Here is a 26,480-nt window from a genome sequence, read left to right on the forward strand (position 1 = left end):
ACTTACATTAACCCATTATTCTTGTCTGTGTTAGCCATGTGGCTTGGTACCTTTGTCAGTGAGGCATTCTCATCTTGCTTCCTCTGTGGCTGGGTGATGACTGCAGACTGAATCTTTGCTCTTTCCAGAATCCTCCTGTTCTCATCGCTCCACCTCTACTTCCTGCCTGGTCTCCCTGCCTATACTTCCTGCCTGGCTGCTGGTCAAGCAGTGTTTTATTAAAAATAATACAAGTGACAGGATAAAAGACCATTGTCCCACAGCAGCAAGAGAACTGCTAAATATAATTAACTTACTACACAGTGTTAAAAAAAAGAAGTCTGAACTGCTTAATTCATGTTGTACGGATAATAGTAAACAGTGCAGAAGGAGTGAGGACAACAGAGTACATACTATATGGATCCATTCAAGGACACTGTCTTAGTTAGGGTTTCTATTGCTGTGAAGACACACAATGACCGCAGCTACTCTTATGAAGAAAAATATTTAATTCGGTGGATTACAGTTTCAGGGGCTATCATCATGGTAGGAAGCAGGCTAGTGTACAGGCAGACATGATGCTTGAGGTACCTGAGAGTTCCACAACTTGATCCACAGGCAACAGGAAATGAACTATAAACCCCTCTGAATGTAGCTTGAGCATAGGAGACCTCAAAGCCCACCCCCAACAGGGACACACTTTCTCCAACAAGTCCACACTTACTCTAACAAAGCCACATCTCCTAATAGTGCCACTCCCTATGGGGGCCATTTTCTTTCAAATCAACATATGCACCCAAAAGTAAGTTATGGCAACAGAGGTGCGAATGGTGGTTACTCATAGGATTAGGCAGAGTATTGGATGGGCAGTGGAACAATTTGGAGAAGAGATGAAAATGTCTGTAACTGTGCCAACATTTTGAAAAGCATATTTGGGAAGAAATTACCGAGATGTACATTTTACTGTGTTGTAAGTTATATATATCAATCTTTGATAGTATTTTCACAGACCTTGATGTATATAAATTCATAGAATGCTAACAGACACTGAAAAGCCAGCTTCTGTTAATGTGGAAAGATATTGTGGTTGCAAAACAGCACTATGGGATGGTTGTATATGCAAAGCTGGCGTATTCACAAATACAGAGAATTTTGGAAAGAAGCTCAAACACAAAATACTTGATGCTTCCACATTCCCAAGCCTAACGTATCGGTGTTGTCATCCCATAGCATTGGAATTCTGCTCCCAGGACTCACAAGATCTTCCCGTGTTGAGCTACTAAGCGGTGGGCTGTGTCCCGCCACCCGGCTAGCTTTACCCGAAATAATTACACGGAAACTGTATTCTTTTAAACACTGCCTGACCCATTAGTTTCAGTTTTTTATTGGCTAGCTTTTACATATTGATCTAACCCATTTCTATTAATCTGTGTAGCCCACGAGCTGGCTTACCAGGAATGATCTTAACCTGTGTCTGTCTGGAGTGGGCGAACCATGGTGTCTCCCTGACTCAGCTTCTTTCTCCCAGCATTCCGTTCTGTTTACTCCGCCTACCTAAGGGTTGGCCTATCAAATGGGTCTAGGTAGTTTCTTTATTAATAAGAAATCACTCCCACATCATTCCCGCCTCAGAAGAGACACTGGTAAGAGATTTGATTGTTCCTAATTTCAGAGCCTTCCAGATGCACAATTACTTTTGGTCCTGTGAGAGTGGCATGGCTGCTCATTCTCTGTGGGAAATTATTAAAATAATTCAGAACAATTTGTTGATTTACTTGGATCATAGTTCTCTGGGCACTTTACCCCCTGTAATTTGAGCTGCCACATAGATTTTGTTTTAAAGAACCCCATTAAGTTTCCTAAGGCTCAGGGAGTAGGAAACGGAACAGACATTTCCCTATGGTGAGACTCTGCAAGTGTTTCTCTGGGACCCTATGCTGGGACTCCATCCAGACTGAGGTGACAGTTACGGACGCCAGAGAGGAAGCTTTGAGATACTGATAAGGTGCTTGGCTGCTCCAGGGACCATGACCCACCATAAGCAGGGAAGGATTGTGGGAATCCAGGGACCACAACCCCCACCATAGGCAGGGAAAACTTCCACCCACCCAATTCTGGACCTAGTTTCCTCTCCAAGAAAGACATTCTTTTCCTCAAGTCATCCTGTTTTCTAAGGACTCCACCTCATCCCACTCCCACAGTGATTTTGACTTTACTCCATATGTAAATTATTTCATAACATAGACAATAAAACTTCCCACACAGTTCACAGTTACAATAGCAAGAGAGTAGGGACTGTGGGAGGCTGGCCAGTCTCCTGGCTTCTCCCCATTGCTTTGTCCCTGTGCCTAGGAGGCTCACAGGAGCACCAGTCCAGTGACATCTGGACATGCTGGAGCCACCTGGGTTTCATTGCTGCTGTATTCGCTCTCTTTCTTTCTTTGGAGTGAAAGAACATAACAAAAGACCAAATTTTTAATTAAGGTATTTGGCTGTGAAGGTCTTGCTTCTTTGTCAGCCCAAGGGCTAATTACGAAAGCACAGAACCTCTGGGGCTCAGAGCAGAGCACTCTTCTAATGTGTACTGCTTACGGGTCTGTTGCTGTGATTAGGCACCGTGAACGAAGGTAATTTAGGAAGGGTTTATTTTGGCTTATCATTCCGGAGGGATAAGAGTCCATCATGGTGATGCTGAGGTATGGCGGCAGGCAGCCTGAGCAGGAAGCTGGGAGCTCCTATCTTCAATGGCAAACGTGAAGCAGACACAGCAAAGGAGAAGCGAGAAGCAGGGGCAAGGCTGTGTACTCTCAAAGCGCCCTGCAGTGACAGGCTTCCAGCAGCAAGGCTACATCAGCTAACCACTCCCAAACAGAACTACCTGCTAGGAGGAGAGTGCTCAAATACTGTGCCTAGGGGTATTTCTCATTAAACTACCATAGCATGTAAGAGGCCCTGCCCCCCCTCTTACACACACACATACACACATACACACACACAGTTCCTGTTGTATCCCCAACATTGCACTCTCAAGGGTCTGGAGGCCTTGGTGGTCCCACCTGCTATATAGGTCTATAATCACGTACTTTATTACTGACCATAGTAACTTAAGAGCTTTGCCCAGTGAGGTCCTTGTGTTACAGCGGACTTTGTATTTCTGAGACATGCTCCATCATGGCTACTTGCTGTAGGGAAGCCACACATCCGCTCCTGTCAGATTGCTACCTCAGCATCCCCCTTAGGGCATTTCCATGTCTCTCTGGGTGGAAGTGATTTCTTCCCTTTGTTCCAAGTTCTTGATCCCAGTAAGAAGCACCATTGCAGGAGTCAGCTAGTAAGTGTTTTCCAATTTGAGAAAATTGATTTGAATCAAAATGTTTTGCTCAGCAATTAGAATCTGCACCATCATAACCAACACTGGGTGAACACGAAAACAACGCAGAATGCTGTGTGGGTGTGAGATTCCAAACCCGCTCTTGACTTCTCCTACTTAGTTCAGAAGTGATAACAAGTAAGGACATTTCAAAGAACCTTCTGGCTAAAACTGTTTCAGAGGTCATTCGAGAAGGAGGCCCCCTTCTCGAATGTCTGATCACAGCCATCTCCTGTGTGTGTTTCCAGGAATGGTACCCTATATTCCCCCTAGTGAAAGCTTCTCCCTAGACTGGCAGCCCTAGTGCAAATATTCCAGCTGCTTCATTTTCTAGTCGTGTTTGACTTCGTTTGAAAGACTCTGGGCTCAGTCATTTCATCATTCCTTTCAGTATTTAAGGCTAAGCTCAGTTGAGTCTGTCTGAGCTAAACACTACTCACTTTTAAATATTTTCCAGACTCGATTATCTTTTTCATCTTCTTGCATTGATTAATTTTGAGTCAATGTGACAGAAACACCTACAGAACACCTTAAGAGACCAGTTTTAGTCTATCATGGTGGGATGCATGGCATTGGAAGCATGTGGCAGGGTCTGCTCACTGTATAGCAGATAGGGTGCAGAAAGTGACTCAGAACTGAAAAAAAAAAAAAAAAACCACCCCAGGTGACTTCTCGGCCAGCCAGGCCCCACTTCCAAAAGGTTCCAGTCTCACAAAATAGTGCCACCAGCCTGGGGAGCAAGAGATCAGATGGGAGGCCATGGGAGACATTTTCAGTTCAAACCACAACTTTCTCCTGATGTCAGTGCTGTCCCCAGACTCGGATCTTTCACAGTTGATTAAGGAGGGCTGAATCAGTAGTGGACACAGATTAATCTTCCAGCAGCGTGATCTGGCCCCGTTGGCAGTTCCAGCACACACAGACGCCCCTAGACCGGTGATTAACTGAAGCTGCCCGTTTCCCTCACCAGCCATTGCTCGTCCTAGCTCCGTGCCGCTGAACCCACGGCCTTCACGACCGCTAAGCTTCTCATTGCAGGTTTGATCCTGCAGCCTGGCAGACTGGAGTCCTTGCACAGTTCCCGCTATCTGCAGGACATCCTTCCTAGCCTTCTTTTTTCTTTCCCTTCCCTTTCTTTAACTGTAGACTCTGACAGAAGGTTTGCAGAGATACGGTGTCCACTTGGGAAGGTGAGTCTCCCGTATCTGACAGATTTGCTATGGTTTGACTCTCCTAGGAACGTGGACTTGCGATCCAAGAGTCAGCTGAGAGTGGATGATATACATTGTGTATATGCATGAAATTACCAAAGAATAAATAATAGCCAGGTATGGTGGTGCTTGCCCATAATTCCATCATTCAGAGGCCAAGGCAAGAGCATTTTCAGTTCAAGGCCAGCCTGAACTATTAATAATACTCAATCGCAACAAAACAAGTAAATATGACCTAGAGACAACGCAACTAGACAAGACTATATAAATACAATTTTTAATCTACTAAGAATTATGGCTTCCGATTGAATTAAGCCTTGTGTTAAAATAGATTTCAAGCCAAGCAGGGTGTTGCCTACAATTCCAGCTCCTAGCCTAGGTAGGCTGAGGCACATAAATCCTGTGGGCTCAGAAGTTCTAGGTCAGTCTGGAAAATGTAGACAGACTCACAGGAAGTGTGGGGGAAAAGGAGAGATGAAAAAAGGGAGAAAAAAATATAGATAGGGGATAGGAATGAAAAGTTGATTTTGAAAACTACTGCCGGGCAGTGATGGCACACCCCTTTAATCCCAGTATTCAGAAGACAGAGGCAGACAGATCTATGAGTTCAAGACCAGCCTGGTCTACAGAGCTAGTTCCAGGACAACCAGGGTTATACAGAGAAACCATATCTCCAAACAAAACAAAAAAAAAAATAAACAAGGAAAAAAGCAAAACTAAAGACCAAAACTGCCGTTTCCTAAAAGAATATGATGTAGCCCATACCATTATCACCACCCAGGACAACGTCAGGTTTCCCGGAGGCAGAAAGAGCAAGGGTAAAGGGGAATGAGAGATGCTCTTAAAATTTTATTTTATTTTAAATAATTATTAGCATCTATTCATCACACAAAATGAGTGCCATAATGTAACAGGCCCTGAGATCCTAGCACAACTGACACCATGTTAGAGGTGCCATCTTGACCTTACAACCTAGCACAGAAACCCCTACAATTGCCAAGATGGGAACAGAGACCTAATTCATCAAAGATAGACCAGAGTTTCAGAATCCAGCAAAGTCCCTAACTGTGTTAACCTTGCTTTTTGGCTTCTGTAGTTTCACTTCTCACTAACTGTCCTGGCTAACCAAAGTGCGCCAACCAGGATGTGGTTTTTGTGCATAAAATGCAAAGAATGGTGTGGCTTGGGGCTGCATGATTTTGGCAAGTTCCCCGTGCAGTTGCCAGCTGGCAATACAGACTTTCTGTTTGGCTTTACGAGTGTGGGTGTGTTTCTTGGTGGAATTACCTTACAATTGTGACATGGATGTGTTGTATGCACAGGTGTGTGTATGTACATATGTATATGTACATGTGTATGTACCTGTGTGTGTGTGTGTATGTACGTCTGTGTGTGTGTCTGTGTGTGTGTCTGTGTGTGTGTGTGTGAGTGAGTGTAGGCCAGAGGTCAACCTTGGGTGTCTTTCCTTATTGTTCTCTATTTTGTTTTCTGGGAAGAGGTCTCTTACTAAGCTTGGAACTTGTGTGATTGGCTAGCCACAACCCTCTCCCCCGAATCCTGCCTCTCCTCCTGGGGTTACGCATGCTCATAGCCATAGCTAGTTTATGTGAATCCTGAAGACCTGAACTCGTGTCTCCATGCTTCCACAGTAACTTCACCCCCAAACTATCTCTCTAGCTTCATTTTAATATACTCACGCAGGTGACATCATACATTGTGTTCATATCTAACCCCTGCACCTCCTCTTGTTCCTCTTCCACTGTTCCCTTTCCTCCCCCAAATAGTTTCCAGATCATAGCCATGTTTAACTCTATAGATTTAAAATAGTTTCCCTATGACAAAATACATGTAGTTATCCAAGTCTGGCATGTTTTGCTTAATATGATGGGATCTGTCTCTATCGATTTTCCTGCAAGTGATGTCATCTTGTTCTTTATGACGGACTGACCCATCTGTACATGGCGAAGCTGGTGAGCAAGTCCACTGCAGCCGGCTGATTTGCTATCTCTGGCACTCCTAGAAACCTCTTCGTCACCCTTAAAAATGCCATCTCTCTTTTAAGTGAATTATTAGGGAACAGAACGAGACTTGCAAAGGGTTCTGTGACTAGATGCCTGGCCTGTGCATCTCTACTGAGGATACACTATGGAGGTGTAGATGCCTTCTTTGGATAGGCAATGTCAAGCTTGTCTTAGTAACAAGGCCTGCCCTGTCCCCTCTGAATGACTGTTTCCCTGGGTCTGTATTAGTTATGATCGAGGAAATTCTGCTCACCTGGAACTAAGAATGGTAACTGTAAAGCCAGTATGTGAAGTGTTATTTGACCTCTAAGTTAAAGTTAAATCCAACTCTACATGAAATTCAAATATAAATGTAAAATAAATATGTATGTGCATGCACATGCGCACATATACATACACACACACACATGATGGAGGTGGGTCTTGTATCTATTTGTTGCTTTCATTGGTTAATAAAGAAACTGCTTGGCCCTCTGATAGGGTAGAATTTAGATAGGCGGAGTAAACAGAACAGAATGCTGGGAGAAAGAAGCCGAGTCAGGCAGTCGTCATGATTCCCCTCTCTGACACAGACGCAGGTTAAGAATCTTCCTGGCAAGCTACCACTTCGTGGTGCTACACAGATTATTAGAAATGGGCTAATCAAGATGTGAGAATTAGCCAGTAAGAGGCTAGAGCTCATGGGCCAAGCAGTATTTAAAAGAATACAGTTTTCCGTGTAATTATTTCGGGGCATAAGCTAGCCAGGCAACCGGGAGCTGGGGTGGCAAGGAACGTAGCCCGTCTCTCCCCACTACAGACACAGACTCTTGTAGGAAACTCATCATGGGCTCCCAGTGATAACCATTTAGTGCAGTAAAAAGCCTCATAAAATGGCTTTAGAACCAGACTCTCACAGCCTGAGTACTTACAATGTTCTTAGGAGTGAGAGAGGTTAAAAACTCTGATGATGGTCAACCATGTTCTCATGTTATTCTTATCTTTTTGTTGTTTAAGTTACATGTGCGGCACAATTTCTCTTGAAATCATGTTGCAGTGTTTCCTATTAGTATTTGACGGAGAAATAAAACTTGGTCAAAATGCTATTTTAAGTCTTTATTGATAGCATCTTGATAATGAATTACCCTATTTACATTCTCTTCCGAACTACCTTCTTGCAGTGTGAGGTCAGGTGCTTTTTGTGATAGTAAAACTCATGAAAGGAATCCAGCTACTTAGAAACATCAGTACAATTTTGATTTGTGAATAAAAATATTTTCTAATGTAATTAATATTTTCTTTAAAACATTAAATGGAAAAACCTACAATTAGTTTTTAAAATAAAAGCCACAGATAATTACATAATTTTATGTACACTTCAAATTGCTGATATCAAATTACCAAGAAAGGCATCATGCCACCTGTTGGGCGAGGAATTGAAGCTGTGGATGATGTCATTGGACTCACACCCTGGGGTTTCTGTTTCTATCAGTCTTTGCTTCAGAACTGCTGCAAGGAAGAAAGAAGTCTTTGAACACCAGACTTTGAAGTCATGTAGGTAATACTGTAATTTTTAGAATATCTTATAATAATGTGTACTTTGTTAAAAGTTATTTATTGACCCTAAGATACTAGATGATCCAAATGTCACACCAAGGGCATTATATATCTTTATATGACTGTCTAATATCTACATATCAGAAATAAAGATACTGCTTAGTAGTGACCCAGTAATATGTTTTATGATTAAGGTTCTACTTGGCTTTTGTACTTTTAGCTAAAGAACTAATGTTAATCAGCTTTTCTGTTTTTAGAATGAAGCAAGCATTTAATTTCCATTTATGCTCAATCCCAAACGTTTTGCAGCCCATCCCCACCCCTGCCCTGTTTTGGGTGTTTCTTTTGGAAAGACAAGGATAATGTAAGTCAAGGGGAATCCCATTTCTTTTGGGAAGAAAAGAATAATGCAAATCAAGGGAACCCTTTTTAATTTTTATATTATCTTGTTGGAAACCTATGGGCAAGAGACTCAAAAAAAAAAAAAACCACACACGAGGAATAATACCATAAGATAACATGATTGGTAAGTTTGTTTGAAAGCAATACACGGTGCAAAGAGAACAGAATTTGGCATATGGCTTGCTGCCCTGCCTTGCCAGTGTGGGGGAGGAGTGCGTGGCTGTCAGAGCACTACCTTTGGGGGTCGGTCATCCCTTGTCCCCTTGTTTGAGGCAAGGTCTCACCACCTCAGAGTCAGATTATCAGAGCCATGAGCTTCTGGGGATTCTCCTGGCTCTGCCCCTCATCTCCCCGCAGAGAACGCCAGGATTGCGCAAACTTGCACTATTGGGTCTAGCTGTTAGGTGGATTCTAGGAATCCACACTCAGGACCTCAGCTTGCACTGCCAGTATGCTGTCTCCTCGGCCCCATTGCCTGCCATTCTGATGCAGGTATGGCAGCCATTATGAGCAGCGGTTGCTCTTTCTAACTAGTTTTTCATGTTTACATTGTTTTAATAAGACTTTCACTTGTCTGAGTCAACATTTTTAAAGAATCTGTTCATCCTTCCCTTACAGTTTAGCCTCACTGATGTCAGGGTTTCTTTGGTGATTTTGACATCACGGAAAATTACAACCTCGTTGACATAAAGTGTTGACAAAATTACTAACTTGAAAACATTGTTTCATAATAGAACATGAAGCCAGTCTGAAATTTTAAAAATCGTTTCTAGCATGTGTACCTTTCTTTCTTGGAGCATTTTTGTTTAGATGGAAAACTTGGACCACATGAAAGTCGATAAATACTGGAGGTTTTGAGAAAAACGGCTTTCATTTTGTTAGAATTTCCTCGGAAGCTATATATTATGGTGTGCTCACTGTACCTAACACAAAATACACTATATTTTCATCTGCCTAGCCGTGATGCACTAGCTAAAACTTGAAAGGATACAGTTAAGATTTCTTCTCTATCTTTTTCTGATACAGACGTTTGGACATGATGTGTTTTCTAGCCATCTCTTAAAAATTTACTAACTGCTTAATTTGTTCTGTCTGCAGAGACTGTCGTCTTAACAACATCTTTTTGTTTTTGAATTCCTTTGGGAAACTAGGAACAGTTGGCATAAGCGCTTTTTGGCCACAGGAAAGCAGGCTGCAGATCTTGCTGCTGACACCGACGTCTGTGATAGGAGGGTGAGGATTTACATTTAAGGGGGGCAGAAAGCCGGGTCTACTCTGCCCGAGGCTGTGATCGATGGGGAACGCTCCAGAACCCCGCCTTTCTAAAACCGCGTGGTTCCTCCTGCTCAGGGGGCCCGGAGGGCCAGTCTCCATTAATTCTTTGGGCAAGGAAGGAGACGGCGCAAAGATCTTTTTCTTTCCAGCTTTGCCTTCTTCTACGCTCGGAGGCGGAACACCATCTGAGAGCTGAGAATCGGAGCTGTAGTGACTGGCTCCCGAGTTTCGCTTTTGAACTATACTTCTTAAAGTGGAGGCGAAGAGGGTCTGGTTAGGGTCTGGGTCCTGGTCAGCGGGAATTTCCATGCATGGCTGGTTTCCTTCCGGAAACAAGGAGTGGTAATTTAGTTCATCATATGAAGTCTTCTTTGAGTTGACCTGGTCAAAGGCCCTGAGCAAGTGTGCGGTGTCTTTAACATCGATGCTCTGATGTCTAGTGATAAAGCGCTTGGACAGCGCCAGCGCGTTGGTCTTGTAAGCTATTTCCTCCTCTGGCGTGATATCTTGGAGCTCCTCTTGCAAGGAGGCCACTCGGGCCTGGTGCTTTAATGATGGGGGATTCTTGATCCAGCCTGACCCAATCTGGGATAGCTTGGGCCCGTTAGGGGTCATCACAGGCTTCTGCCGAGGAGAGTCCGGGTCCCAGGTATTATCACTGTTTCCAGAAAACTCCTTATCTTTAAAGCCAAAAAGTGTCAAGTCCGTCTCCGAAGAATATGACGGTGGCATCGAGGCAGTTTTGATGTCAATTTCTGAAGGCGTGACTGGCGGATGGCTCCCATCCATGTCCGCGGGAGGCATGTTGAGGTACTGCTGGGTGGTGTGCCTCCCAGAGGGCGACTTTGCTGTCGTTATGATAATGACCTCTTTCCCTTTAGCCTGGCACGCACTAAGGAGGACTTTCAGGGTATCTCTGTCTTCTGCGTTTATAGCATAAACCAGAGCTGAGTAACCAGAATGGTCCTGCAAGCTGAGGTCCGCCCCACTCTTGAGGAGCAAGGAAACCACTTCCGGGCCAGCTCTTTCTAAGCATGCGTGCATCAGAGCGCTTTTCCCGGATTTGTCCTGGATGTTCGGGTCAGCACTGTTCTCTAGAAGGTATTTAACCATCTTGGCTCTACCGACGCTCTGCTGGTCAATGTGTTTGGTCTTACAGGCAATCATTAAAGGCGTTTCTCCACGGTCATTGCTCTCATTGATGTAGGCACCACCTTCTAGCAAAAGTCTTGTGAGGCGAAGCCGGCTCTGATGCACAGCCTTGATCAAGGAATTTCCATCAGTAGAAACTTCTGTGCCTTCATCCATCTTCAAAAGTCAGAGATCGATACCTGGTTATCAAAGAAGTTGAAGATTAATCAGACTCGATGTCCAATTCATTTTGCCTATCTCTGAAGTATGTATGAAAGGGACATAGATGGGATTGTGTTATTAATGGGAGCGGAGCAGAATCACGAACTGGGGCCAGGGCAATGAGTGAACTATGCAAGCATGAGGGCTCGAGTTTGACTCTCGAGCACCCCAGTTAGATGCCAAGAATGGCCACGTGACCCTGTGACTCAAGCATTGGGGTCAGAGAAAACAGTAGATTCTAGGATCTCCCTGACCAGCTAGCCCCGCTGCAAAGGTGAGTTTTAGGTCTAGTGAGAGACCCTGTCTCAAGGGTCTAAGAGAGAATCGCAGAGACCCTCCTCTGTCTCCTCATGTGACTGCACTAGTTCACGCACATGGGTCCATGTATGTCTCCCCAGCCCAATGCATTCCCCTCACACATGCACACACACCTAAATAAAAGTAAATCTCAAAGAAAGTGTTTGAATTTTTTTAAAGAGTTCGGAGAGGTGACTCAGTCATTAAGAGCACTGGCTGCCCTTTTCAGATCATCCAGATTCCATTCCCAACAGCCACATGGTAGCTCAAAACTGTAACACCAGTTTCAGTGGGTCTGATACCTTCTTCTGGCCCCTCCCCCACAGGCACCAGGTAGACAAGCTGTACTCAGGCATACTTGTGGGCAAAACTAGCATACACATATATACATAAAATAAGAATAATGAAGTTAAAAGAAACTTTAAAAGGAGCACTCGGGCTTTATAAATATTTAATTTTTTTCTATTGACACTAAAAATACATGTTCAATTTATTTAAATGTCTCAGATCCCTCAATAGATAATTTCATTATGGGGTAATAATGATCACTTTATATTGAGCTAAGAGAAAATTTGTCTTTCAGTTGTGCACACAGTAGGAGACAAAGATCAGATTGTTCTATAAAAGTGATATGTAGAACATGTAGACATAATCTGAATAATTGTTTGAAAAATACTGTTTCTACTAGTCATTGGCTTTTTTCATTATTTAGAGCATATTTTATTAATTGTTGTAATCAAACCCACATAGATAAGACTATCTCTATTTCACACAGTGCATTATCCTTGTAAAAATGAAAACTAGGAACATTTCTAGGCAAATATAGCTGTTCATTTCTATACAATATCAACCTAGCACAGTAAACTAACCAATCGCTCATTTTTAAATGTAAATTATGACTACCTGCATGGTGGAGCACTCTTGTAATCCTGGTGTTTGAGAGGCTTAGGCAGGAGGATCACCATGAGTTTGAGGTCAACCTGGTCTACATAATATATTTATGGCCAGTGTGGAAACTACAGAGTGAGACCCTGTCTCAAAAATAAACAAGTGAGGATTAGGATTATAGGACATGAATTTCTGTTTGATGATACCACTGGTGGTTAACACACCTGTCTCTTATCAGAAGGAAGAGAGCAGAAAGTGGAGGGGACAAGATGAAGTAAGCATGCACAGAAATGAATTCAATGTGGACATCTGTCAGTTCCCCATAGACACTGGGCAGAGCCACAGAGACATCAGCCCATTCCGGAAAGTTCATGAGACACCAGCCATCCCGGGGAGTTCATGAGACACCAGCCCATCCCGGGGAGTTCATGAGACACCAGCCATCCCGGGGAGTTCATGAGACACCAGCCATCCCGGGGAGTTCATGAGACACCAGCCCATCCCCGGGAGTTCATGAGACACCAGCCATCCCGGGGAGTTCATGAGACACCAGCCATCCCGGGGAGTTCATGAGACACCAGCCCATCCCCGGGAGTTCATGAGACACCAGCCATCCCGGGGAGTTCATGAGACACCAGCCCATCCCAGGGAGTTCATGAGACACCAGCCCATCCCAGGGAGTTCATGAGATACCAGCCCATCCCGGGGAGTTCATGAGACACCAGCCCATCCCCGGGAGTTCATGAGACACCAGCCCATCCCGGGGAGTTCATGAGACACCATCCCATCCCCGGGAGTTCATGAGACACCAGCCCATCCCCGGGAGTTCATGAGACACCAGCCATCCCAGGGAGTTCATGAGACACCAGCCCATCCCCGGGAGTTCATGAGACACCAGCCCATCCCCGGGAGTTCATGAGATACCAGCCATCCTGGGGAGTTCATGAGACACCAGCCCATCCTGGGGAGTTCATGAGACACCATCCCGGGGAGTTCATGAGACACCAGCCATCCCGGGGAGTTCATGAGATACCAGCCCATCCCCGGGAGTTCATGAGACACCAGCCATCCCGGGGAGTTCATGAGACACCAGCCATCCCGGGGAGTTCATGAGACACCAGCCATCCCGGGGAGTTCATGAGGGCTGCGTATGGAGACTGTGGAAGATGCTGCACGGGGCTGGTCTCAGTAAGATCCCTGAGATGTAAACAGCGGTAGGAATTTAAGCACACAAATAGGCTTCGCAGAAACCAGACACTGGAGCTTCTTTTTGTAGACTACGAGTTTAGCAGGGTGGGCTAGGAATGTAGTTAAGTGGTAAAGCATTGAAAGGCTTTAGCTCTGACCCCATCACCAATCAATCAATCAATCAATTGATAAAATAAGGGGCCAGTGAGAAGGCTTAGTAGGTAAAAGTGCTTGCCGTGTAAGCTTGATGACTTGGGTTCGATCCCTGGAGCCTACATAAAGGGAGAAAGAGAGAACCGACTCCAGAAAGTTGTCCTCCGACCTCCACATGTGCCTCATGCCTTGTGTCTACTCACATATCATACATGCAATGAGAATAATTATGGTTTAAATTAACAGTAAGTTTTTAAGAAGGGGATTTTTGCAGGTAGACAGAGGAAGAAGGGAGATGCCAAAGCCTTAACTGCTGTTATCCGTGATGCCAGATTCTGCTTACAGGGGCAGAACCAAACTCAGGAAATATTGTCGCAGATGCCAGGGTTAGGGCTTACATGGAATTGTGCACACAACCCATTTGGCTCCCTCCTGAAACTTCGCAGAACAAACTAGTTTTCCCAAAGACACACACTCACAAAGCCAGAGTGAAGACAAAGGAAAACAGCAACATCATGGAAGCCCGAAAGCAGAGGAGCCAGCCCGAGAAAGCTAAGAACTTAGCTCATGACAACATAGAGTTTTTTTAAAGCAGAGAAGTTTAGAACCAGGATAAGGAGGGGCAGGTCAAAAGATGTTAGGGACCAGGCAAAGCCTTCGCGAGTCAGACAGCAGCCTTCCTACCACATATTCTGAGATTCCATCCCTAGGCATTATGTCAGTCCCGGCCTCACCCAGATCCCTGAGCAATGGTGGCATGAGAAAGCCTGGGAAATGCGGACAATAGGCAGTGCCTCCAGCTCCAGACCACCAGGGATAGATGGGCGCCCTGCTTCCACCCTGGGGCCATCCGGAGGTTTGTTCTCTGAAAATGGTAAAGCACAGGGTCTTTAGACTGAAGACAAGTAAGTGATTGTTTAATGACCACTGTTTGAAAAGAGCTGGTTCATCCCGCCCTCCTGACCAGCTGATGGTCCGCAGCACCTGACCCCTCAGGAGGAAGCTGCTCAGGTCTGCATTCAACAGCTGGACTTGCCTGAGCCAGTACCTTGGGATTTCACATGCCGCCAGCATTCCACAGTGAGGCTCCCAGTTAGCAAGCATCACCTCTATGCTCAAGCTTCTCACTGGTCTTTCCTTCTAGCCCTTCAGTCATGAAAAAAATAGAGACAGATACCAGGGTAAACTGGAGGGAAAAGACAGTAGTCAGGAGAATTCAAACTTCAAAATCTCAGTATCCTCGAAGAAATAAGAGATGTCATAAGTGTGAGGTAAGTCTGTGAAAAAATAGTTGGAGACCATGAAATCACTAAAGAACATGAAAGAAGCCTGCAAAAGTCAATAGAAGTGGGCTGGAGAGAGGGCTCAGTAGTTAAGAGCACTGACTGCTCTTCCAGAGGATCGGGTTCAGTTCCCAGAACCCACATGGCAGCTAACAACTGTCTGTAGCTCCAAGATTTGACACCCTCACACCCTCACACAGACATACATGCAGGCAAAACACCAGTACACATTTTTTTAAAAAAGGCAATAGAAAAAGTGGATGGCAGCTGTGGTAAGAACCTCAAACATGGTAAAGTGAAAACAAAAGAGAAAAGCTGGGCTTTCATGGCACCTGCCTGTAATCCTAGCACTTGGGAAGGAGAAGCAGGAGGGTTGGTGACAGCCTCACAGAGAGACCCCATCTCGCGAAACAAAAAACAAAAAACCAACCAACCAAACAAACAAAACAGAAAAAGAAAGAAAAAAGAACAATAAAAACTAGCAAAACAACAAAAAACAAAACGAGAAAAATAAATAATATTTGTACCAAGAAAAAGTGGTAGAATAGTGTCCTAGTTAGCATCAGCTGTCAGCTTATGAGTTGCCTGGGAAGAAAGATTTGATTTAGGACCTGCCTAGGTCAGTCCTGCCTGTGGGCATGTCTCTGGGTAAATGCCTTGATTAGTAACTGACGCAGAAGGTCCCAGCTCTCTGTGGACCACACCATTGCTAAGAAGCTGGTCTTGGGATGTAGGAGAAAGCTACCCTACGTGAACCTGTGAGCAAACCAGACAGGGAGCCGGCAGGCAATTCTTCCACACTTCCTGCCTGCCTTGAGTCCCTGCCCTGACTGCTCTCAATGACTATGAGCTGGAACTGGAAGCCAAACAAAGCCTCTCCCCTCAGCTTGCTTTTCGTAGGAGTATTCTTTCCACAGCATCAGCAAGGAAACTATCAAAAGGGGACCAAGAGGTGACATCATAAACAGAAGTGGGGGAGGGGAATAAAGAGCTAACAAATCAAAAGATACCTAGTCAGAGCATTGTCCTTTGAATGAAACAGTGTACACCCATAACATGTATGTGTGAACTTCCAGAGCACTGACAAGTACTACATCTACAGTCTTGATGGCAGGGGAAGGGAAAGGCCCTTGGGCGTGGGGATAAGCCACACACTGCATTTAGATTCAGGTACATCAACAATAACAATGAGACCAATGCAGAAATGTCTTTAAATATCCGAAGGAGAAATGACCCTCTGCTTAGAATTCTATATTTAGCCAAACCTCCAGGCAAGAATTGGGACATACTCTCAAGAATTAACCAAAGGATAGAATCCACCAAGATGAAATTGTAAACAAGAAAAAATAGCACACATAGAATCCAAAAGCTGAAGATCATGGAAGAGAAGTACCCCAAGCTCCCTGAAAATGCTGGAGGGGCCTGCCAGCTTTGATGGATGTGCGCAGACATCCTCAATGGTCACCCCTCCATGTTCCATCTGCGAGCTGAGGCCCAATGCACGCAGCAGCTTGGCTTCGGTTCTTGTCTCTATTTGCTGTGTTCTGATGCTTCTGTGTCCCCTCCTGTCCTGCTTCTGTGCTCCTTTTAGCTCCAAGTCCTGGTGGGCTTAGCTGGAGAAAGGCTGAGCAACCCCATACCCCTTGGACACATAATCACCACGCTGCATCATGCCCAGGCTGGAAACCATGCCCCATGGATCCTAGGACTCACTCCTGACCCTGCCTAGAGGGGTTCCCGTAAGCACCCATGAATCCTGAGGCAGCTTGTCTTCTGAGACCCAGCACATACAGCCACTGTGACCCAATTCATCTAGTGTCGTGCTTGTTAACTAATTAAAGTTATTCTTCTTAGAAGTCACGGGATAGCGACGAAAGCATAGAGGATAACTATGACTAGCATCCAAAGGGAAAGAGGCTATTGGTGGAGTGAGGAAAACAGTGTGATCTGGGAGGGTTTCCCAGAGGCCCCTAAAGGCCCAGTGATGCTCAGCACAGGTGTGGTATTTAGAGGCGTCTGTCTGGTCTTTAAACGGTGCATTTCACACACTCTTCCACACAGGACCACCCTCGGTGTGATAGGAGCCTGCATGCAGAAAAGATCAGCATATGCAAAGGCAGGTCATACGAGGCCTTCCTGCACAACACAGTCCAGTTCTCACGGTATTATTAACGGTATTTGCTGCCCAGTGTTTCATTGTTCCATTGGCGTTGCCATAAATAAGCTCATAGAAGACAATACCCCAAACTGAACTGCCTCCATTTTGATATTGTTCATGATGCACAGCCAAGCACTCAGTGAGTGGGTGCATAACCCAAAGGGAAGCAAATGCCCCTATCATCACAGTCTAGAAAAGCGACTCTACTATCAAAACATACCTGAAGCTTGGGATGCAGGACTTCAGATGGCAGTGTGGGTCCCAACTCGTGGGTCTATTCTGGAAGCATAAGCATTTGAAAGTTCACATGAGAACACCAAAGAAACCACTTCTTTGCAATTTTCATATACAAGTGGGTTTAATATACAAAGAAAATAGGAGGCATTGGAACATAATTTCAAATACAGAAAGCACTTAGTAACTCCAAGCAAAGAAATGATACAGTAGCAATCACAAAAAAAAAAAGCAAGTTAAAAAAAATCCTTAAAGCCAAAGTCATGCTTGAGAAACAGACCCTGAAATAAGAACAGGTTATTATGTCTTTGTTGTTGATGCTCTCCAGACAATTATGTAGCCTTGGCTGTCCTGGAACTCACTATGTACACTATGGAGACCAGGCTGGACCTCGAACTCAGAGTGCTGGGATTCGAGATGTGTACCACCATGCCTTGGCTCAGACTTTCAATATTACACTTTCCTATAGTTTCTAGAATTTGGACTCTTATCTGGTTGTTCTCATTCTTCAGAACCTTTAAGTGTGGAAATATGGAAAGGCTTTACTTATACACACACACACACACACACATACATACACACACACACACACACACCCCTCATGTAAAGCCCTTCTCTACAACACTAACCCTAAGCACTTAGCAGGAGGCTCTAAGAGAGGAAGTTGTACCAAACTGGAGGTGGGGATATCCGAGAGGGGCAGCAGCCTCTTCTCTATCCTACAGAAATGGGGGTGTGGTGAGCTGCAGGGGAGCTGACTACCAAATGGCTGTTATGCAGATGATGCCAAGCCTTCTCTCCGGAGGCCTAGAGAATTATTAAGCAGAAAGGAGTCCAGGCGGTTTACTTCCCACTGGAACGAACTCTGCGTTCACATCATCATTATGTGTGGATGGAGGCATGCTCACTGGTGGTGGGGCATGCCTGTGTGCAGCCCAAGTCACTCTCCAGTGTCCTTCAGGAGCTTCATGCCTTGCTATTTGAGATAAGGTCTGTCACTAGGACCCAGGGATCTTGGATAAGGCTCTTTGGCTGGCTAGGCAGTCTGTGGGTCTGGCTGACTCTGCTTCCCCAGTGCTGAGTGCACAAGAGTGCACCATTTACATGGATGCCAGAGACAAAAACTCAGGTCCTCACATTTGCATGGCATGTACTTAACTGACTGAGCCAGCTCCCCAGCCCTGGACCTTATGCTAGGCTGTTCAGACTGGCCTGAATACCTGGGTTCCAGCAATCCTCTGCTTCAGTCTTAACTGACTGAGCCAGCTCCCCAGCCCTGGACCTTATGCTAGGCTGTTCAGACTGGCCTGAATCCCTGGGCTCCAGCAATCCTCTGCTTCAGTCTCCAGAGTGTTTACACCATGGGTCTGTCCTTCCATGTGCTCTAATGGCTTCTGAGTTTGCTCACATTTTAATAGTGGGGCCATTCTGTTACTGATTGCAGTGGGTTTTTGATCCTACTGCACGTACTGGCTTTGTGGGAGCCTAGGCAGTTTGAATGCTCACCTTACGAGACCTGGATAGAGGTGGGCAGTCCTTGGGCTTCCCACAGGTCAGGGAACCCTGATTGCTCTTCGAGCAGATGAGGGAGGGGGACTTGATCGGGGGGAGGGGGAGGGAAATGGGAAGCGGTTGTGGGGACGAGGCAGAAATCCTTAATAAATAAATAAATTTAAAAAAAAAATAAAAAAAAATAAAAAAAAAAAATAAAAACTTCAGCTTTTGTAGAAAAAGATCGTCGGGTACTTCATTCCCCAGAGGTTATGACTAGGCTTCCGGCACCTCATTCTGTAGTCAGCGCCTCACTTGAGCAGCCCTGTCTTTAGGCCTTTACCCTCTTTCAGGGAGTTCTTTCATCTTGCCAGATCGATCTGTAGACCACAAATCCTGACATTTGAATCTGATTTGCTTTTCACAGAGTGATTGATGAAGACCACTTTTCTTGCCTAAAATGATCTTTCCTCCTGTGGGAGGAAGCCCCACCCTGAGAACCCAGGGCCAACACCATGAGGACAGTCAGCCCCTTTGCTATTCTACTTTCTTGACACAGTGTGTCTTCCATGCAAGTCACAGTTCAGTGCAGATTCAGAACAGACAGATGCAGAATTTGATCCAAACTTCCCTGTTAGCTGTATGTCCAGGCAAGCCTTGGCCTGTTGGAATGTTGGCTTCATCATCTGCTGTTGCAGAATAATCCTTTATACTGTTTGAAGATGTATCGCTGTGATTGGTTTACTAAAGAGCTGCATGGCCATTAGCTAGGCAGGAAGAGGTTAGGTGGGACTGTGGGGACAGAGAGGAAGAAAGGCAGGGTATGAGCCCGATGCAAAGGGAGCAGGATGCAGGGGGAGAGGTGAAAGCCATGAGTCGTGTGGCAGCACTTAGATTAATAGAAATGGGTTCACTGAAGTTACAAGAACTACTTAGGAACAAGCCTAAGCTAAGGCCGAGATTTCATAATTAATACGAAGTCCCTCTGTGTTGTTATTTGGGAGCTAGCTTATAATATTTTTATAATATTTTTGCAGTGTGGACATGAAACCAAGAGGCAGCACTAGAAGGAGTTTTTTCTGCTTCACGTTCTACTTGATTCATTCTCCTTTTTAAGAAGTTTATCTCAGAATTTAACATTTTTTTGTCATATTCCAAATCCAAAGTCTTTTAAAATGACAAGAGATGGGAAGATGGATTGGCGGATAAAGCAGTTGTGCTGAGAGCCTGAGGAACTGAGTTTGAGGTACAGAACTGAAGCTCAAAGAAATATGGACATGGGAGGTGCATGCCTGTTACCCCAGCACTTGAGAAGCAGAAGTAGATACATTCCTGGGCCTCACTGACCAGTAGACTAACCCACCTGGTGTTGAGTTCCCTGTTAGGGAGATGTGTTCATCCATACAGCATTCGCCATGCAAGCAGGAGGACTAGAGTTCAGGTCCACAGCACCCACATAATGTAGGATGGATATGGTAGCCGGCCTGTAATCCCAACATGTGGAAAGTGAAGACAGGAGACCCCAGAGTACACTGGGTAACCAGACTAGCTGAATCAGTGAGCTCTAAGTTCAGTGAAAGCCTTGATTTAAAAAAAAAAAAAAAGGAGGAGAGCAGCTGAGGAAGACACCATCTACTCTCAACTTCTGGCCACCATACGCACACAGTGTACATAGGTATGCACACACAGACACCATGCACACACACAGGTGTACATGCACAAGTTCACACATGAGTAGTGTGTGATGTGGGCTTCTCCTCTGTATGCTGTGAATATCATTGGTTAATAAAGGAACTTCTTTGGGCCTATAAGGGAACAGAGCTAGGCAGGGAAAACTAAGCTGAATGCCGGGAGAAAGAAGGGCGGAGTCAGAGAGAAGCCATGTAGCCCCGCTGGAGATAGACTCCAAAACTTTTCCCGATAAGCCACAGCCACGTGGCAATACACAGATTAATGGAGATGAGTTAAATTAATATGTAAGAGTTAGCCAATAAGAAGCTAGAACTAATGGGCCAAACAGTGATTTAATTAATATAGTTTCTGTGTAATTATTCTGGGGCTGAGCAGCCAGGGATCAACAAGTGGCCTTCTTTACAACAAGTGTGAATCCATGTATACACACACACAGAGGTACACATGTGCCTGTACACCAGCAGGTGGGCACACATGAGCAGTGTGCACCCAGGTACACACACACACCATGCACACATGGACATGTACCTGGACACCAGCATGTGGGCACACACAGGCAGTGTGCACCCATGTATGTGCACACACACACACACACACACACACACACACACCATGCACACATGCCACAAAACAGACAGTGCTTGATAAATGAAGCAAGACTATTGGACTATTGGAAATGACCTTTTTACTATGTCAGTAATGTTTCATCGGACTGAGTGGAATCTAGTAGGAACTTGCTAGATTTTCCACATAGGTTCCTACATTATTAGAAGGTCTTAATTATGAAATAGTTGTGTAAACCCCTTCTCTATTTTATTTCTTTTTTAACTTTTACTTTATGTGTATGAATGCCTGCCTGCATGTCTATGTTGGTTCTCTCAGGTGCCAGAAAAGGGCATCAGATTCTCTGGGACTAGAGTTATAGGTGGTTGTAAGGGGTCATGTGGATTCTGGGGATTAAATCTGGGTCCTTTGGAAGAGCAGTTCTTAACTGTTGGGTCATTGCTCCAGCCCAATTCCTTGTTCTAACTAGAAGTCTTTTTTATTATTATTATTTTTACTTAAAAATAAAATTTCCACCTCCTCCCCTCCTCTCATTTCCCTCCCCCTCCCCCTTCCCCCATCCCCTTCCCTCTCCCTTTCCAGTCCAAAGAGCAGTCAGGGTTCCCTGCCCTGTGGAAGTCCAAGGTCCTCCCCCCTCCATCCAGGTCTAGGAAGGTGTGCATCCAAATAGCTAACTAGAAGTCTTTAACTTTAGTTAGAACCATCACTGTATGCTTGGTGTATTGTTTCACCACCTTTCTCTACTGGTAAACTTCCACTCAAAATTTATTTACCATTTTTTAAGGCTAAAAGGCATATACTTCCAAGAATAAAGGCAACAGGAAGAAAGGTATTATCAAATGAAAATTTTGAAATAAGCTTTGCAAAGAGAGGAGAGCTGGCAGAATGGTAAATGCTGTCATGTGACTGGTACACATGACCCTCGAACTATATAGGTCCCCGTAGTCCCAGGTACCACACTAAGTGGCAATGAGGCAAAGGACAGAAAACAAAAGGTGGGGACAGAGCGCCTGGACTTCCAGATACTGCCCCCACCTTGAGCAGCCTACAAGCAGTTTCTGGGGCAGGAAACCAACGATGAACCCTCTGAGCAAATCAGAAAGACCACAGCTAATGGAGGCAGCAGACAGTGAGAATAAAGGGCATTTTCAGGCTCAATGCTGGGATTCTCAGCTCACTGCCCTGCTACTAGGAAACTAGAAGAGAGAAGCGAAGCCTGGCATCTTAGAGTCTGGAGCCCTTGGAAAAAATATCTGTGGATAAAGGGAGCAATTCAAAGCAGAACTACACTCACCCTCCCAGACACCCACTCCAAATGGAAATAGAAAGTTACCTGAAAACATTATTCCTAATTCCACACTTGATTTTTGTCTCCTCTCTCCCTGGGTGAGCTTTCTGTCAGCCAGCTGTCAGCTCCTACCGAAGGAAATCAGAGCTATTCAGAGGCACATAAACACTGACGATTTGTTGCCTGAATCTCTTCCATTTGGAGTCGAGTTCTTTAATTCCTTGTTTAGAAATCCCTCCAGTGTTCGGTTTATCACATTTCACTGACTACGAGTTTGTAAATGAGTCTGGAAGGGATCCCACGCACAGCAACCTAGCTGAAGTCCGTTTGCAGGCAAGCCCACCACACAAGGTCTGCTAGAGTTGGTGGGGCCCCCGCGCTCCTCCGGTTCAGTTCACGATCTGTGAGTGCACCCTCCCAAGGTCATTCCTAGTACCTGCCTGCCTGAGTTAAATACTAGCTTCTGGGTACTGTATCTCAGTATCTCCCTGCCTCTTAGATGACAGACTTCCCAAGGCAGGGCTCGGTTTGGGGTACCTGATTTGTGTGGTACCCAACATGGCAGTACCAAAAGACTGGCATGCTTGGAAAGACATCATAGAGATGAATTTTCCTGTTGCTTGTGTCCTCCCACCATCCCCAGCTCTCTATTCATTTGGACAGGACAGGGATTTGCCTTTGTGCGCTCTCTTATTAAACAGTAGACTGGCTATGGCGCTGTAAAATGGGCATATGTCTCCAAAGCTCAAAATGATCCTTTCCATTGTCCTAGTTCCTGCCCTCATGTGGAAGAGGCGGCAGGGTATCATTCCTAAGGTGTGTGTGTGGGGGGGGGGGGGGGAGTCAACATCTACATTACACTTAGTAGGTGATTGTGAGGAGTTTAACATTCGGAATGCATTTACTGCTCAGGAGTTCAGTAGGTGCTAGGTTCTGAACATACATCACCCAGTACAGGTCCTGCATATGTGAGTCCACTGGGCTGGTGGGACCTGACAAGGAGAGGCCAAGTATCATACCCCAGCAGCATCTCCATCTTTTCTTAGTCCCAGAATCATGCGGGCCTTTTAAAAAAGATTCCTCATTCCTGTTTGTTTCCTGATTGCTTCCAAATCCCGCACCTGCTCACACAGGGGACGCCTCCATCATCATCCCCAAGTGGTTTGACAACCGATTTTCTTGCTGGCTTGAAGGGCAGAGGTGCTGCCACAGCCCAGAGCGGGACTAGGGAGCCGGCAGGTCCCAGGGAAGAGTACAACCCAGAGTTTGAGCCAATTATGGCTGGAGGTTTGCAGCCTTTCCTTTCAATCAGGTCTTTAAAACCACAGTCCTGATGGCAGCCCAAGGCCAGGCCGCGATTGGACCGAGGCCAGCCAGAGGTCATAAGCAGAATGTGTCTCTTCCCAGAAGGAGAGAGTCAGAGCCAAGCTAAGGGTGCAATAATTGGCCAGTAAAGTCGGCTTCCTTGGGTCTCCAGTCTTCTAAGAAATATTCAAAACTGCCCAAGGGAAGGAGTTAGTAGATAAGGTTTGTTTCCCTCACAAAGCTACAAAGCTAGGATGGCATTTAGTTACCTATGAGCTGCCCCTTGGGCTCTGAGGCTAGGTTACAGGGTACCTAAATCCCAACTTCTCTCAGAAGATTCCCTTCCTCAGCAGAGACAGACGGGGGATGGGATAGGGATGGGGATAGAAATGGCAAACCTGCCCCTCCGAAGTGTCTGGGAAGCAGCGAGGAGGTACCAAGGTGACTGGATTTCCAGGCTGTTGAGAATGCAGGCGGCGTCTCCAAGGTCCCTGCTTGGTTTCCTCAGATTTTCCCCAGTTCAGGAGGGAGCAAGTCCAAGGTGCTGTAGGAGAAGGGCAAAGGAAGGTGACTGGGGCGACAGCGCTGGGGCGCGAATGGGGGCGGGGTGCTCATTTCGTCGCCTCCACTCCAAGCCAGGGCAGGCGGTTGTCCACGAAAAGGGCTTGTGCCAGGAGGTCCTGGGCAGTGGTCCCCGTGCAGCCCGCCAGCCTAGCACCCCGCCCTCGCTGGGGAGATGGCGTGTCAGAGCGGGCAGCACTGGTCCTCCTCCCGGGCACCGCCGTTCTTTAGCCCGCCTCCCGCTGAGGGGGTCTGGATGCCGGGTGCCAAGGATGTGCACGCTCGGGGAGCCGCGGGGACAGGACTGCCCACCCAGCGACCCTGGTTTCTGTAGCCTGAGGTTGCAATCGGCTCCGCGGCCCCAGCCCGCGCTCGGCACCTCTGCCCAGCGGCCACGGGCACCTGCGGCCACGCGCTCCAGCTGGACCCCGCGACCCGCGCGCTCCACTGGCCGAGCGCGCGCCGCTCCAGCCGCGGGGCCGTCACCCCTCAGCCCTGGGCCCCGGGCCACTCCGCCAGCACCCCGAGGCCGGGAGAAGGCGGAATCCGCAGCCCCGCGGGGTCTGGGAGCGAGCCGCCAAAGGGAGCTGGGGACCCGCGGGGACCCGGAGGCGCGCGGCAGGGCGCGGGCAAGCCGGAGGCTCCCAGAAGGCCCCCGAAGCCAGCTAGCCCCCGGTGGCCCGCAGTGGTCCGCGGCAGCAGGGTCTCGGTCCCCGCTCCAGCAGCTGCGGTGTCAAATGCGTAGCAGGTACCGGTTCGCAGGGTGCACCGGGGCCATGCGGCCTCGCAACCCTCAGTGCCCTCTTCTCGCAGTCGTCACCGCATCCCAAAGTTTCCCCAAGTGCAGCGGACGGACTGACCTGGGACGCGCTGTCGGATCCGCAGTGGTCCTTCACCTTCTCGATCTGCTCCCACCCCGAAGCACCGTCTGAGCTGAACCGGATGACTGTCTACGATTCCGCAGTATCTGAGTCCCAGGACTTCGATCTCAGTCCCCAGTCCGTGGCCCCGGGCCCCCGTCCCCGGGCCCCCGCCCCTGCTCTGCAGACATAGGCGGGCCACGAAGCTCTGGAACGGGAGCCGCGAGGCGCGCACCTCGCCAGACGCGGGGCTGGCGCTTCCGCTGGGAGTGACGCGCCCGCGCTCCACCGCGCTGCAGGTGGGGGCGGCGGGCCAGCACTGGCCTCGGGGGCCCAAAGATGCTCCCCGAAGCCCCGCCTTCGCTCCTATGCCCCGCCCCGTCCCCCTCCAGGCAACGGAGCTTTGACTGCAGCGACTGGTGGGAGAGCAAAGGGGCACAGCATGGACCAATGAAGATGACCCCTGGGTGCCCCTAGTCCGGGTCTTCGTCCACGTTCCCTTCCATCTCATATCCATTTTGTGGGTCTGAGATTCAGCTTTCACGGGTCCCTTTCCTTACTCTCTTCCCCCACTTTAAGGTAAAATCAGAGACTCACTTCAAGGCTGTTTGTGGGAGCAACCGTCTTGTTTTTATTTTTATGAATTTATGACCTCATTATACTCTAATTAAGGCTTAATAGAATAGCTAACAAAATTTTGCAAAAATAAAATTGAGGTATTCAACTCCACAGAAACATCAAGAAAAAGGGAAATTAAGTAGATGAAAAGGTTTCAGCTCTTCATATATCTTGAAGCAGCCAGTGGAGGAAAAGATAGATCTTTTTTGACCAGGTAATGTCAATCAAAGAGTTTTCTGGAGCCAGGCTGATGGTCTCCTCTGCCATTTTAGTGCTGGGAAAGAGACCAGAAGACAGAAGGCACGAGTTCCCCCAAAGGGAAAGATAATATACCCCTAGATAGATATTCTTTATTTAAACAAAATTCGGGTAAAACTGGTCCTTTGACTGAGCACTTGGCGCACACTCAAGGACAAGTTGCATCAGAGGTATGTTCTAAGAATGTGGATTGCCTGGGGTGGCTCACTCTTCCCTGTCACACATTCATCTGGACAGCCCCAGAAAGAACACAACGAACTTCATAAAAGTTTAGAGGCATGGGTTATCTCCCATTTCTCTCTCTCTCTCTCTCTCTCTCTCCCCCTCCCTCTCTCTCTCTCTCTCTCTCTCTCTCTCTCCATTTTTACTTCTGTATATATAGCACATATACTAAAAGGTATAGACCACAAGTTCAGTGATTCCACATGAACAGAAGCATCATGCAGGTCAAAAAACAGAACACATTACTATGAAAAGAGTTGCTTTGCTCTTTGT

General features: G+C 46.5%; 1 protein-coding gene across 1 annotated transcript; it reads right to left on the reverse strand.

Moving 5' to 3' along the window:
- Positions 1-7,239: 7,239 nt before the first annotated feature.
- On the reverse strand, positions 7,240-25,431 carry Ankrd34b (ankyrin repeat domain 34B). Its single transcript, XM_041663769.1, has 5 exons — positions 25,110-25,431; positions 24,087-24,232; positions 22,429-22,511; positions 17,335-17,393; positions 7,240-11,125 (listed from the first exon to the last, which is right to left on the reverse strand). Exon 5 carries the CDS (start codon positions 11,100-11,102, stop codon positions 9,579-9,581), a length of 1,524 nt encoding a protein of 507 aa, XP_041519703.1. The 5' UTR covers positions 11,103-11,125; positions 17,335-17,393; positions 22,429-22,511; positions 24,087-24,232; positions 25,110-25,431; the 3' UTR covers positions 7,240-9,578.
- Positions 25,432-26,480: the final 1,049 nt, after the last annotated feature.

This window comes from Microtus oregoni, unplaced genomic scaffold, assembly GCF_018167655.1.
Source record: "Microtus oregoni isolate MIOR12 unplaced genomic scaffold, Mior012 000014F_ref0000157, whole genome shotgun sequence".
NCBI classification, from domain to species: domain Eukaryota; kingdom Metazoa; phylum Chordata; class Mammalia; order Rodentia; family Cricetidae; genus Microtus; species Microtus oregoni.